The sequence below is a fragment of the Plecotus auritus genome, assembly GCF_963455305.1.
Source record: "Plecotus auritus genome assembly, chromosome: 4".
Lineage (NCBI taxonomy): Eukaryota > Metazoa > Chordata > Mammalia > Chiroptera > Vespertilionidae > Plecotus > Plecotus auritus.
Genome location: NC_137775.1, coordinates 60309592 through 60323073, shown reverse-complemented (window position 1 = coordinate 60323073; position 13482 = coordinate 60309592). Strand labels below are relative to the sequence as shown.

At 37.1% G+C, this 13482-nt stretch overlaps 1 protein-coding gene across 1 annotated transcript in view; it reads left to right on the top strand.

The window, feature by feature from the left end:
• The window catches only part of DOP1A (DOP1 leucine zipper like protein A), a 113602-nt gene that overhangs the window by 79625 nt on the left and 20495 nt on the right, over nt 1–13482 (top strand). Inside the window, exons 25-27 of the mRNA XM_080667086.1 lie at nt 4285–4410; nt 8693–8827; nt 12866–12921. Of these exons, the coding sequence (XP_080523212.1) occupies nt 4285–4410; nt 8693–8827; nt 12866–12921 (317 nt within the window). The remainder of the gene's footprint in view (nt 1–4284; nt 4411–8692; nt 8828–12865; nt 12922–13482) is intronic.

Here is a 13482-nt window from a genome sequence, read left to right as displayed (position 1 = left end):
AGTCCCTTGCTCTAAGGTGAGTCTCTTGTAGACAGCATATATATGGGTCTTTTTTTTAATCCATTCAGCCACTTGATGTCTTTTGATTGGAGCATTTAGTCCGTTTACATTTATAGTTATTATTGAAAGGTACTTGTTTGTAGCCATTTTTATTTTTTGAGGCTGTGTTCCTTCTTACCTTTTTGTTTCTTCTTTATACAGCATTCCCTTTAGTATTTCTTGCATTGCTGGTTTGGTAGTGATAAGCTCCCTTAGCCTTTTTTTGTCTGTGAAGCTCCTGATTTCCCTTTAATTTTGAGTGATAGTCTTGCTGGATAGAGTATTCTTGGATTCAGTCCCTTGCTTTGCAACACTTTGTATACTTCCTTCCATTCCCTTCTAGCTTGATGTGTTTCTGTTGAGAAATCATTTGATAATCTGATGGGGGATCCTTTGTAGGTAACTCTCTGTCTCTCTCTTGCAGCCTTTAAGATTCTCTTTGTCGATAACATTTGCCATTGTAATTATGGCGTGTCTTGGTGTGGGTCTTTTGGGATTCATCTTGCTTGGGACTCTTTGTACTTGAGTAACTTTTTTCTTCCCCATATCAGGGAAGTTTTCTGTCATTTTTTCTTCAAATAAATTTTCTAATCCTTGCTGCTCTTCTTGTCCTTCTGGAAGCCCTATTATACATATGTTATTTTGTTTTGCATTGTCCCAAAGCTCCCTTAGGCTCTCCTTCTGCTTTTTAATTTTTTCTCTAGTTGCCTGTTCAGATTGGGCTCGTTTCTGTACCTGATCTAACTCACTGATTCGGTCCTCTGCTTCTTCTAGTCTACTGTTGAAGCCTTCTATAGTGTTTTTGATTGTAGCTATATCATTTTTCATTTCTTCCTGATTTTTGCATAGGTTGTTGATTTTTCTTGTCCATCCGGTGTATGAGCTGTATGACCATTACTCTGAATTATTTTTCTGTCATGTTGTCCATTTCACTTATTTCCTTACTTGGCGATTCCTCCTTTTCTTTCCTCGGGGATTGCTTTGTTGTCTCTCCATTCTGACTATCACCAGAAGGTTCAAATGTCGAGTTGCAGGGGCCTGGACCGTGTGCAGTGGGAGTTTTGTACACCCCAAGTGTCACTAAAGAGCTCTGATACCAAGACGTGCGGTTGCTGTGGGTTGGTGGGAGCCACGCTCACCCTGGGTCAGAGTCACAGGCGCTTAGTGTGGCCTCGTGTGTGCACCTAGAATCAGGGACCCTACCTGCACCACGTTGAAACAGAGAACCCACTGGCGTGTGCCAAAAATCAAAGTCCCCTATTGCGTGTCAGGAGTCAGAGGCTCCCTGTGTCCATGCCGAGAATCGAGTATCAGAGTCTGTTTCTTGGTGCTACCTCACACTGAGAGTCAGGTCCCTGTGTGCACATGTGCCAAGAATTGGAGTCACTGGCTCTTAGTGTGAATGTACTGGGAATCAGGGATCTCAGACACACGTAATGAGGAACGGAGTCTAGTCACTGGTGGTCAATGCTGCCTCTTGTGTGGAGATTCAGGGTCCCTGATCTGCCCAGGAGACGGGTGCTAGGTCGCACTGTGTTGGCAGGAGGTCCACTTCTGCCCTGCGGAAAACAGCCTCTGTGTGTGCTTGCCCTGAATCAAAGTCAGGTGGCACTGCCACTTAGTGTGGGTGTGGGGTCTGGTCACGCGGGTGTGCACTGTGGAAAACAAACTCCCTGTGTCCATGTACCCAGGCTCAAATTCAGCGCTGCCTTCCTGTGTGGGCACAGGGTCTGGTCATGGGGAACAAACTCCCCGAGACTGCACATCCAGGTTCAACTTCACCGCAGCCTCTCTGCTAAGGTGCAGGGTCTGGTCATGGGAAACAAACTCCCTGGGTTTGCACCCCCAGGCTCAAATTCAGTGCTGTCTCCCTACGTGGTGCTGGATCTGGTCGCAGAAAACCACCTCCCTAAGGATGAGCAGCTAGGTTCGAATTCAGCTCAGTCTCCCTGCCTGGGCATGGAGACGAGTTGCGGGAATCAAATTCCCCGAGTTTACAAGTCCGGGCTCAAGTTCAATGCTGTCTCCCTGCCCTGCATGGGCACAGGATCTGGTCGCAGAAACTACCTCCCTAGGGATGAGCAGCTAGGCTCGAATTCCACTCAGTCTCCCTGCCTGGGTGCAGAGATGAGTCGCAGGAAACAAATTCCCCGAGTTCACAAGTCCAGGGTCAAGTTCAGCGCTGTCTCCCTGCCCTGTGTGGGCGTGGGATCTGGTCACGGAAACTACCTCCCTAGGGATGAGCGGCTAGGCTTGAATTCCGCTCAGTCTCCCTGCCTGGGCACGGAGACTAGTTGCGGGAAACAAACTTCCCGTGTCTGACACCAAGGCTCAAAGTCAGGCAGAGTTGCCACTGCTTTGTGTGTGCAGAAAGCCTTATTGTGCAGCTGGGGTCTGATAATTTCTGTGTCGCTGCCGCAGGGGCGGCAGGGGAGGGGGATTGGCTTTGTGACTCACAGAAATCTGCGGCCGGGTGCCTGGAATCTTGGTGTCCCTGGGTTTGCAGCCGTGGTGGCAGGTCTTCTACCATAGCAGCTGTAGGGTCCTGGTTTGCTTCCGAGACCAGACTGGGTGGTGGCGAGGCTAGGATCCTAGTCTCAAGCTGTTCTGTTCTTCAAGATGGCGTGGTCTCTGTGCCGCCGGTGTCCTCCCGGAGTGTTTGCGGTGGCAGCGGGGTTTTGCCGTCTAAGACTGCCCGGATTGGCAATCCCCTGGAAGAACTGCAGGGTCTGACTGTCCCTATTTCACTCACACACACACCCACACACGTCCACACACACCTCTTATTGCTCTCTCACTCTCTCACACACTTTCCCTCCCTACCTTCCTGCCGGTCGCCATCCCTTCATAAACTATTAATCTGTATTCTCTATATGTAGAGTTGCTTCTGAGCATTTTGAATAAACAGAACCATGCATTATTTCATCTTTTGTATTTAGCTTCTTTCATATGACATAATGTTTTTTATGTTTATTCATACATGTTAAACTTTCTTCCTTTTCAGAGGGCTTTAAAATTTTTATAGTCTTTTACCTAGTAATGAATTTTAAAGTAATCCAAAATTAAGAAAAGATATATTTATAAGGCAAACAGAGAGATTCTAAACAAGAAATAAGGAAATGGTTCAGTAAATTATTCTTTAGTGTTACATTATGTAGCTACTAATAATTGTAGTTTTGAGAATTCTTAGTGGGTAGAAAAATGCTTAAAAGTTTAGTGAAACAGGGATGTTACTTAGTTGAACAAATGCTGTATTTCCAGTCATGTAAAGAAAATAAATTTCTCTCAGAAAAAGGAATAAATTTCATGTGTTAATAGTGATGATCTCAGAATGATGGAATTAATGTTTGTTTTAAAAATACTGTTACATATTTTCCAAATTTTCTACTTTATACTTAGAAGAAAATTATATGAATTTTTAAAAGTGTGTTATGCTATGTCAGTTGTAAAATTGACATTCCTCTATTATCTAGACCTGATTTCCTGGTCTTGTGAGTCGTGGGAACATGTTTGTAATTGGGAAAAGGGGAAGGGTTAGAATCATGAGGAAAATTTTGTCTAAGTACTGATATTTGGATTAAACTGGTTTTTATTTTATTCAATTTTACTAAAATGTAAAACTTCTTCCCCTCTTAATAATGAATCTACATTAAACGTAATTGAATTTCATGTATAGTTGCCCCTTGAGCCACATGGGTTGGGGGCACTGATCCCAGTGCATTGGAAAATCCATGAGTAACTTTTGTCTGCCCTCAATTTTTTTTCCCTCAATGTCCACAGAGGATTGATTCCAGGACACCTCCCCTGGTGTCAAAATCTGTAGGTGATCAAGTGTCCTATATAAAATAGCTTAGAACAGTGCATACAGTCCTTCACATTCATGGACTCCCAAATGCAGATGGAAAATAGTGCAAGTATTTATTGGAAAAAAATTAACATATTAGTGGATCTTTGCAATTCAAACCCTTGTTGTTCAAGGGTCAACTATATTGTGTTTTTCTGTTATCTCATCATACTAATTACACTCTTGAATTTAGCTGATTGGTTGTCATTTTATAGGACCCGCCCCCCCCACACCATTTTAGAATTAAAATGACCATGGTTGCATATATTAACATGATTAAAGTTTACTCTACTGTTGTTTAGGTAGTAAAACATATAGGTACTGTGCATTACTTCAAGAAAAATAAAGTGCAGGTTAGTTGTTAATGCTTTTATACTTTTTAATTCACTTGCTTGTTTTAGAACTTGAGACAGCAAATTCTTGAATTATTGGGCCCCATTTCAATGAATCATGGTGTTCACTTTATGGCTGCCATTGCATTTGTATGGAATGAAAGAAGGCAGAATAAAAATATCAACAGGACCAAGGTATGTATTTAATCATTTTATACTTTTTATTTTTTTGTTTGGTAAAGCATTTGGCGAGTACAGTACGTCCTCACTTAACATTGACAGTGGGTTTTTGGAACATATAATGAAACCAACGTTACTATAGGCTAATTGATATAAACAACAGTTAAGTTCCTACAGCATCTCATCCATGTTATAATGAAAAGATATTGAACAAAACAATATCATTTGATGACCTGTTGGACAAGCTAATTTTCAACTCTCCATTAATTAAAAAGGGCCAGTATCAGGTGGGTAAGTAGAAAAGCAACATTTTGTGCACCTGTTTAGGTAACGACTTGTTGCCTAAATTTCTTAAGTAATTATAAAAGGTATTTTTTATGTGAAAAGAAAAATTAGTATGACATTAAAACTGTAGCCATATTTAAACAGCCATGATGATATAGTACTGTGTATCGTTTAAATGCTAGCTACTCAGGGTACAAAGCAAGGATACGAAGAAAAGTTTTTACATTCACTAGTTTTTCATTATGACATAATAGGTTAAATAGTTTGTTTCTAAATGTAATTCATAAATTGTTTTTTACTGGGTTATATATGTGAAAATTTTGTTACTTTGTGACCTTTAAAGCTCAAGAAAGTGTCCTATATTAGAAATAAATAGTGACACATTAGAATATTAAGGTTATTTACATTCAGACAAGATATATGATTTGTCTAGCTAGAGGTTTCTGATGTTATTTTTGTGCTGACTTCACATTACATGTATGCTGACATTTCTAAAGTACTAAAAATAAACATTTCACTTATATGACATTATTTTAACATTTGAAAATTAAGTAGTAGATATTACATTGGACAGAATTAGAATCCTGGAATATGTAAAAGCAGTCAATTAGTATTTGACAAAGGAAGCAAGAACATACAGTGGGGTAATGATAATCTATTCATTAAACGTTTGGAACATTAGGCAGATACTTACAAAAAAAGTGAAACTAGATCACCTTCTTACACTGTATACAAGTATAAACTCAAAATGGATTAAAAACTTAAATGTAAGACTGGAAACCATAAAAATCATAGAAAACATAAGCAGTAGGAATCTTGGACATTTCTCTTAACAAATCTCCTTGGGCAGGGTAAACAAAAGAAAAAATAAACAAATGTAACTACATTATCTTAAAAGTTCTTGCACAGCAAAGGAAACGATCAAAAAAGAAAAATCAACCCATTGAATGGAGAACGTATTCACCAATGATACATATGATAAAGGGTTAATATTCAAAATTTATAAAGAACTCAAAAAATACAAACAATCCAAATTAAAAATGCTCAAAGGACCCTGGCAGGTGGCTTAGTTGATTGGAGTGTAGTCCCATACCACAGAGGTTGGGTTTCAGTTCCTGGTCAGAGCAGATACCAAGGTTGGGGTTCAGTGTTGGGAGTTTGATTCCTGGTTGGGGCAGATACATGGGGTAACCAATCGATGTTTCTCTCTCACATCAGTGTTTCTCCCTCTCTCTCTCCCTCACTCCCCCCCTCTCTCTATCTTCCTCTCTCTCTCAAATAAGTAAAAATATATCCTCAGATGAGGATTTAAAAATAAAATTGGCAAAGGATCTGAATAGACACTTCTCCAAAGAGGACAAACAGATGGCCAATAGACATATGCTCAATGTCATTAATCATCAGAGAAATGCCGTTTAAAACCACAAGGAGATATTACCTCACACCCGTCAGAATGGCTGTCATCAATAAATTAAAATACAAGTGCTGGTGAGGATGTGGAGAAAAGGGAATTCTTATGCACTGTTGGTGGTAATGCAGATTGGTGCAGCCACTGTAGAAAACTCAAAAAATTAAAACTGCCTTATGACCCAGTGATTCCACTTCTGGTATATATCCAAAGAAACCCAAAACATCAGTTTGAAAGAATATATGCACCCCTATGTTCACTGCATCATTATTTACAATAGCCAAGTTATAGAAGCAACCCAAGTGCCCATCAATAGACTAGTGGATAAAAAAGCAGTGGTACATATATATAATGGAATATTACTCGGCCATAAAAAAAGAACGAAGTTTTACCATTTGAAACAGCATGGGTGGACCTAGAGGGTATTATGTTAAGTTATGTAAGTCAGTCAGAGAAAGACAAATAGCATATGATTTCACTTATATATGGAATCTACAGAAAACTATAAACAAAACAGAAACAGTCTCATAAATACAGGAAACAGACTGATAGTTGCCAGAGGGGTGGGTGATTGGGGGACTGGGTGAAAGATGGGAGGGGCATTGGGTGAAAAAAATGAAGGAATTATAATCAATAATATTGTAATAATTGTGTGGTATCAGATGGGAACTAGATTTATTGGGGTAATAAGTTATGTTAAGTTATGTAATGTCCAATCACTGGTTTATATACCTTAAACTATGAATATAAAGATAAGAATTAACAGTCATATGGAAAAAAGCTTATATGATAGACAAAGACCAAAACAACTATATATAAAAAAAAGAAGAAACAATGCAGATAACAGAAGATATGAACAATAATAATAATGTCTTTGAATAAGTGAAACCATATTGCATCCATAAGATAAGAGACTGGTAGAAAGATCATTGCAAAAATTCAAATTTTTCTTGGATATTGAATTTTATAGCAGAAGCAAAACAAACTTTTAAGAGTTGCAAGCAAAAGGGTTAAATATCAGAATTAGCATGCAAACTTGGAAAGATGGACATGGGAAAAAGGAGATAAGAAAATTAGGGAAGTGAGCCCTGGCTGGTGTGGCTTAGTTGGTTGGAGGGTTGTGCTGTACACTAAAAGGTGGAGGGTTTGATTTCTGGTCAGGACACATACCCAGGTGGCAGGTTTAATCCCCAGTTGGGGCACATATGGGAGGGCACCTGATTGATGATTCTCTCTCACATCAATGTTTCTCTTTCTCTGTTTCTCTCTTTCCCCCCTCTCTCTTTCTCTCTTCTCCCCTCACTCCCCCCCTTCCATTTTCTAAAAAAATCAAAGTACACAGAAGAAAATTAGGGAATTGATACTGGAGGTTCAATATCTTTTTGCAGAAAGATAGAACAGAAAAAAATGAGAGAATAATATCAAAGAAATAGTACAAGAACATTCCTCTGACAGTTTGTGAAAAAGAGATCTCCACAAAGATCGGCATGTGATTAAAGGACACTGGATTTAAAGAGGAGATCTGAAAATATCCTCAAGAGAAAATACTGGAATAATGATAAGACTTGTCAATAGCAACACTGGAAATTGTGATGGAAAATTGGTTTCAAACTATAATTTCATACCCAGCCAAAATGTCACTTAAGGTGTTTTGAACCATGCAATGTTGCAATGTCTCAAAAAAAAAAAAAAAATTGCCATAAATTTAAGCTTTCTCAACTACAGGAAAATGCATCTCCACCAGAGGAGGAATAAACCAAGAAGGAAGAAGTTTTAGGATCCAATCAATAGGGGTTCCAACACAGAAGAGAAGGAAAGGGAATTTCCAGGCTGATGGTCACAGGAGAGATATCAAGATGATACTGTGTAGCAAGCCTAGAGGGCACGAACCCAGGGTAGAACAGAAAGACATTGAGCAGATTTCTCACGGGGCAAAAAAAAAAAAGGAGACACTAAATGGAGTAGGAAAGGGTAGAAAATTAACTACCTGGTATGTTTGAATATGTAATTAGAGGAGATTTACAGTTGCTGGAGCATTGGGGAAGAATTTGTGATAGAGAGAAAACCAAATTTTAAAAAAAGCAGTGTCTTAATTCTAGGAAAAACAAAAAGTTTAATTAGAAGAGAAATGCAATGATAGTGCAATATACAGCACAACCATAAGTAGGCATGTGAACACTGGATGTTTATTTAAGTAAAATTAATGATATAACTATGTTGAGAGAACAGGAAGAAAAGAGTAAGCGACCTCAATCATTGTCTCCTAAAGTTAGAAGTCAGTAGATAATATCTAAAATTGGGACAAGGGCGGGGGGAGTGAAATAGGAAAATATAATAGCATTGTGTATTTTTCAGAAATAATAGAAAAGAGCTAAGAGTTGAACATGGTTGCTTTGGGTCATGAGAAAGGATAGGGCACTGCAATTTTTTTAAAATTCAGGCTTATTGTCCTATATGATTTTTTTAAAATAATGTACATGTGTTACTGATAAGAAAAATACAAATTTTACCAGATATATAATCAATGGACTTGAAAAATCCTTTGAAAGTCCTCTTAAAAGACTTATGTATACACGTATGTAAATACAATGATGTGTTATCCAGGTTATTCCTGCAGCCAGTGAAGAACAGCTTTTACTGGTAGAACTGGTTCGCTCAATCAGTGTCATGAGAACAGAAACTGTTATACAGACTGTGAAAGAAGTTTTAAAGCAGCCCCCAGCCATAGCAAAAGACAAGGTAAGAAGAGCTTTTGTCAGATTTTGTTTACAGTTCTATTTGAAAAATGATGCTGGTAGGTAAGGTTTTTGTTGTACAGTAATGTCTTTTTTGCAGAGATGAGTGCATGTAGCACTTGCACTGCTGTAATAAAAACTGTTATCAATAACTTCAGTGACTTACTATAGTGATCATTCTGTAGCTAGTGAAAAACAGTTTACTGCTTATATCTCTATATGTACGTCTAAGGCAGTCAACAGCTGTGTGACCTAATTCTTAGTGGCGGGGAAGGGAAGGCTGGAGGGGTTCTGGTCCTTTAAAGGAATAACACAGAGCCAGAGTCCAAGGTCTGCTTACCTCAGTCGTTGACTTTCTCAAAGCTTCTTCATTGCTTTCTCTTCTAAATGAATGTCTTTTATTTTTTCTATTTTTCAATTAATGTTTACGTTCAATATTATTTTGTATTAGTTTCATGTAAACAGCATAGTGGTTAGACATTCATATACTTTACAAAGTGTTCCCCCTGATCTTTCCTGTACTCATCTGACACCGTACATAGTTATTACAATCTTATTGACTATATTTCCTATGCTGTACTTTACAGATCCATTACTATTTTGTTATCTACCAATCTGTACTTCTCAATCCCTTCACCTTTTCCTCCCAGTCTTTAATCCTCCTCCTCTCTGGCAACCAGCAGTCTGTTCTCTGTATCTATGAGTCTGTTTCTATTTGTTTATAGTTTTCTTTAGATTCCACATATAAATGAAATCATATGCTATTTGTCTTTCTCTGACTGACGTATTTCACTTAGCCTAGTACCCTTTGGCATAATATTCATGCTGATGCAAATGGTTAAGGCTTCCTTCTTTTTTATGGCCGAGTAATATTCTATTGTATATATGTACCACTGCTTTTTTATCCACTTCTCTATTGATGGGCACTTGGGTTGTTTCCATACCTTGGCTATGGTAATTAACAGTGCAGTGAACATAGGGGTGCATATATTCTTTCGAATTAGTGTTTTGGGTTTCTTTGGATATATACCAGAAGTGGAATCACTGGGTCATAAGGCAGTTCCATTTTTAATTTTTTGAGGGTCCTCCACACTGTTTCTACAATGGCTGCATCAATCTGCATTACCACCAACAGTGCACAAGGGTTCCCTTTTCTCCACATTGTCGCTAACACTTGTCATTTGTGGATTTATTGGTGATAGCCATTCTGACAGGCATGAGGTGATATCGCTTGTGGTTTTAAATAGCATTTCTCTGATGATTAATGACTTTGAGCATCTTTTCATATGTCTATTGGCCATCTGGATGTCCTCTTTGGAGAAGTGTCTATTCAGGTTTTTTGCCCATTTTTTAATTGAATTATTTGCATTTTTTTGGTGTATGAATTCTTTATAAATTTTGGATATTAACCCTTTATCATATGTATCATTGGTGAATATGTTCTCCATTCAGTGGGTTGTCTTTTCTTCCCTCCCTCCTTCCATCCCTCCCTCCCTCCCTCCCTTTCAATGCTTTCCTTTGCTGTGCAGGCTTTTGTGTTCCCTTGCCCAAGGAGACTTACTAAAAGAAATGTCCAAGATTTTACTACCTATGTTTTCTATGGTTTCCAATCTTACATTTAAGTTTTTAATCTATTTTGAGTTTATACTTGTATATATGGTGAAAGGAGGTAGTCTAGTTTCATTTTTTCCATGTATCCAATTTTCCCAACACCATGTAATGAGTAGATTGTCTTTCCCCCAGTGTATATTCTTATCTTCTTTGTGAAATGTTATACTAATTGACCATACAGGCATGGGTTTATTTCTCAGCTCTCTATTCTGTTCCATTAATACATGTCTGTTGTTGTGTGTTTTTTTAATATATTTTATTGATTTTTTACAGAGAGGAAGGGAGGGGGATAGAGAGTTAGAAATGTCGATGAGAGAGAAACATCGATCAGCTGCCTCCTGCACACCTCCCACTGGGGATGTGCCCACAGCCAAGGTACATGCCCTTGACCGGAATCGAACCCGGGACCCCCCAGTCCACGGGCCAACTCTCTATCCACTGAGCCAAACCAGTCAGGGCTATATGTCTGTTTTTATGCCAATACCATGTTGCTTTGATTATTATGGCCTTGTAGTATAGTTTGATATTAGGTAGCATGCTTCCTTCAACTTTATTCTTCTTTCTCAAGATTGCTGTGGCTATTCAGGTCTGTTGTGGTTCCATATAAATTTATGGAATATTTGTTCTAGTTCTGTGAAGTATGCCATTTGTATTTTTATAGGAATTATGTTGAATCTATAGATTGCTTGGGTAGTATGGACATTTTTACAATATTCTTGCTATCCATGACCACAGTATATGCTTTCATTTATTTGTGTCTTTTTCATTTTCTTTCTTCAGTGTCTTATAATTTTCCAAATACAGGTCTTTTATATCCTTGGTTAAATTTATCCCTATGTATTTTTTATGCAGTTGTAAATGGGATTATTTTCTTACTTTCTCTTTCTGATAGTTCATTATTGGTATATAAAAATGCAACTGATTTCTGGATATTTATTTTGTATCTTACTACTTTACTCAATTTATCAGTTTGAATAGTTTTTTTGGTGGAATCTTCAATATTCTCTACATAAAGTATCATGTCATCTGCAAATAATGACAGTTTTTCTTCTTCCTTTCAAATTGGATCACCTTTTATTTCTTTTTCTTGTCTGATTATTGTGGCTAGGACTTTCAGTACTATGTTAAATAAGACTGATGAAAGTGGGCATCCCTGTCTTGTTGCTCAAGATGGATCTCTTAATTCTGTAAACTTACCATGTTTTGCTATGACTTTAGTTCTAGTCAGTGTCATTTCTTGATCCTGTACAAGACTGTACCTTCGAAGAGCTACAGAAAATGAATAACACAATCTCTGCATTCATAGTGCACTGTCTTTAATTAGGCAGACATGAAATTCTACAAGTAGTAAAATTATGGCCTCTCTACTATTTCTGCTTTTAATTCTAGCAATTCTAAGAGGTCATATTTTCTTAGAAATTGTTTATTAACTACAAACATTAGACTTCAGGCCATTCAAAAGAGACCTAATCGAATCCATGAAAGAATTATTACACAGATCTGAAAATCTTGAAATTTTTTCCTTGATTTGCCAATAGGGAAAGTGTGCTTGCATATGTAAATAGCCAATATTCTTATCTTTTTAGTACTTTTCTTACTATTCTGAAATCACCTCTGGGGCATTTGTGATAGGATTTTAAATTTGCCTGTGAACGCTCAGTTCAGCATAGTATTTTCAGCATCTACTTGTACCAAATATTGGGCTAAGTGTGCAGGATATGAAAACAAGAGCAAATTTCACACACACACACTCAACCTGCTACCCCACTGTTCTTACTCGACTAAGTTCTGAGTAGATTAGATACTTCATTTTCTTTGTGATAAAAGGGGAAAACTTCAAGGGAATATTTTCTACTAAAGAGGGAACAAATTGGATGTCAGTGGTCAACAGTTTCATTTTCTTACCTAGTATTAATTTCTAAATACAGTTGTTTCTTTTTATTATATGTTTCACTCAGCACTATTTTTAGATAAAGTCTACATTTTAGATATTAGGCGTTATTCCCAAATTTGGCTAACTATATTAATTTAACAGAAATGTGTGATAAAATAGATTAAAAGCACATTTTATAAAAAATCTCAACTTAATTCTGATAGCACCAACTAAGCATAAACTAGTTAAAATAAAACTAGATTTGGTACTTACAGAGTAAATCGATCATATAAAAGTAAGAGCTGGAGTGGTAGGGTAGGAATTGAGAATCTTTCTATTCTTTCCATCCATTTTCAACTTTATAAATTAGCTTGAGTTTTTTCCCCGTACTAAAAGAAAGAGAGCTGCATGGTTTTGTTTTATTTTTATGACAATTTGTGTTTGATTTTGTTTTGTTTTTTAATTAAAAATTGGCAGTAAAATACAGAGTAGTTGCAACAATGAAAAAGCAAAGGCAGCATTTTTCTTCACTGTAAAATTGATTTCTTTTGTTTATAGAAACATCTTTCTTTGGAAGTCTGCATGCTTCAGTTTTTCTATGCTTATATTCAAAGGTAAGATAACTGATGTGGATCTCTCCTTACTGTATTAGCAATGTATAAAAGTTAGGAGACATAGGACAAAAGCACCTGAATTCTTTCAAGAAATTGCTCTTTCCCCTAAAACTAAAAGAACAAATGCTAGAAACAGAAACATTGTTTCTGGATATATTAATACGAGTCATTGGATATCTTCATGACCCAAACATATAAAACCTGAAGACCTAAGGGTATTTAAGATACACTGGGTATTAAAACACTGAATTGTAAGAAAATTATTTAAATATAAATAAAAAGCTGAGTCCTACTATTGAAACCATGCCTACTGGCTCTAAATTTATTATTATTTTTATATAGGTGAATATGTGGTAGCCTAATATGATTTTTTAAATGTTAGTAATGATAATATTAAAATATATTTTTGTTATGGCATTCCAATTTTCCATTTAGTTAACCCCTGAATAGAAAGTTGATTGACTTCAATTTTGATAAAATTCTTACTAGAGAACTTGAATCCTTATCCTCTGTTATAGGGTAATTCGGTTTTATCACCAAGCATGGCATCGTTTTGTGGTC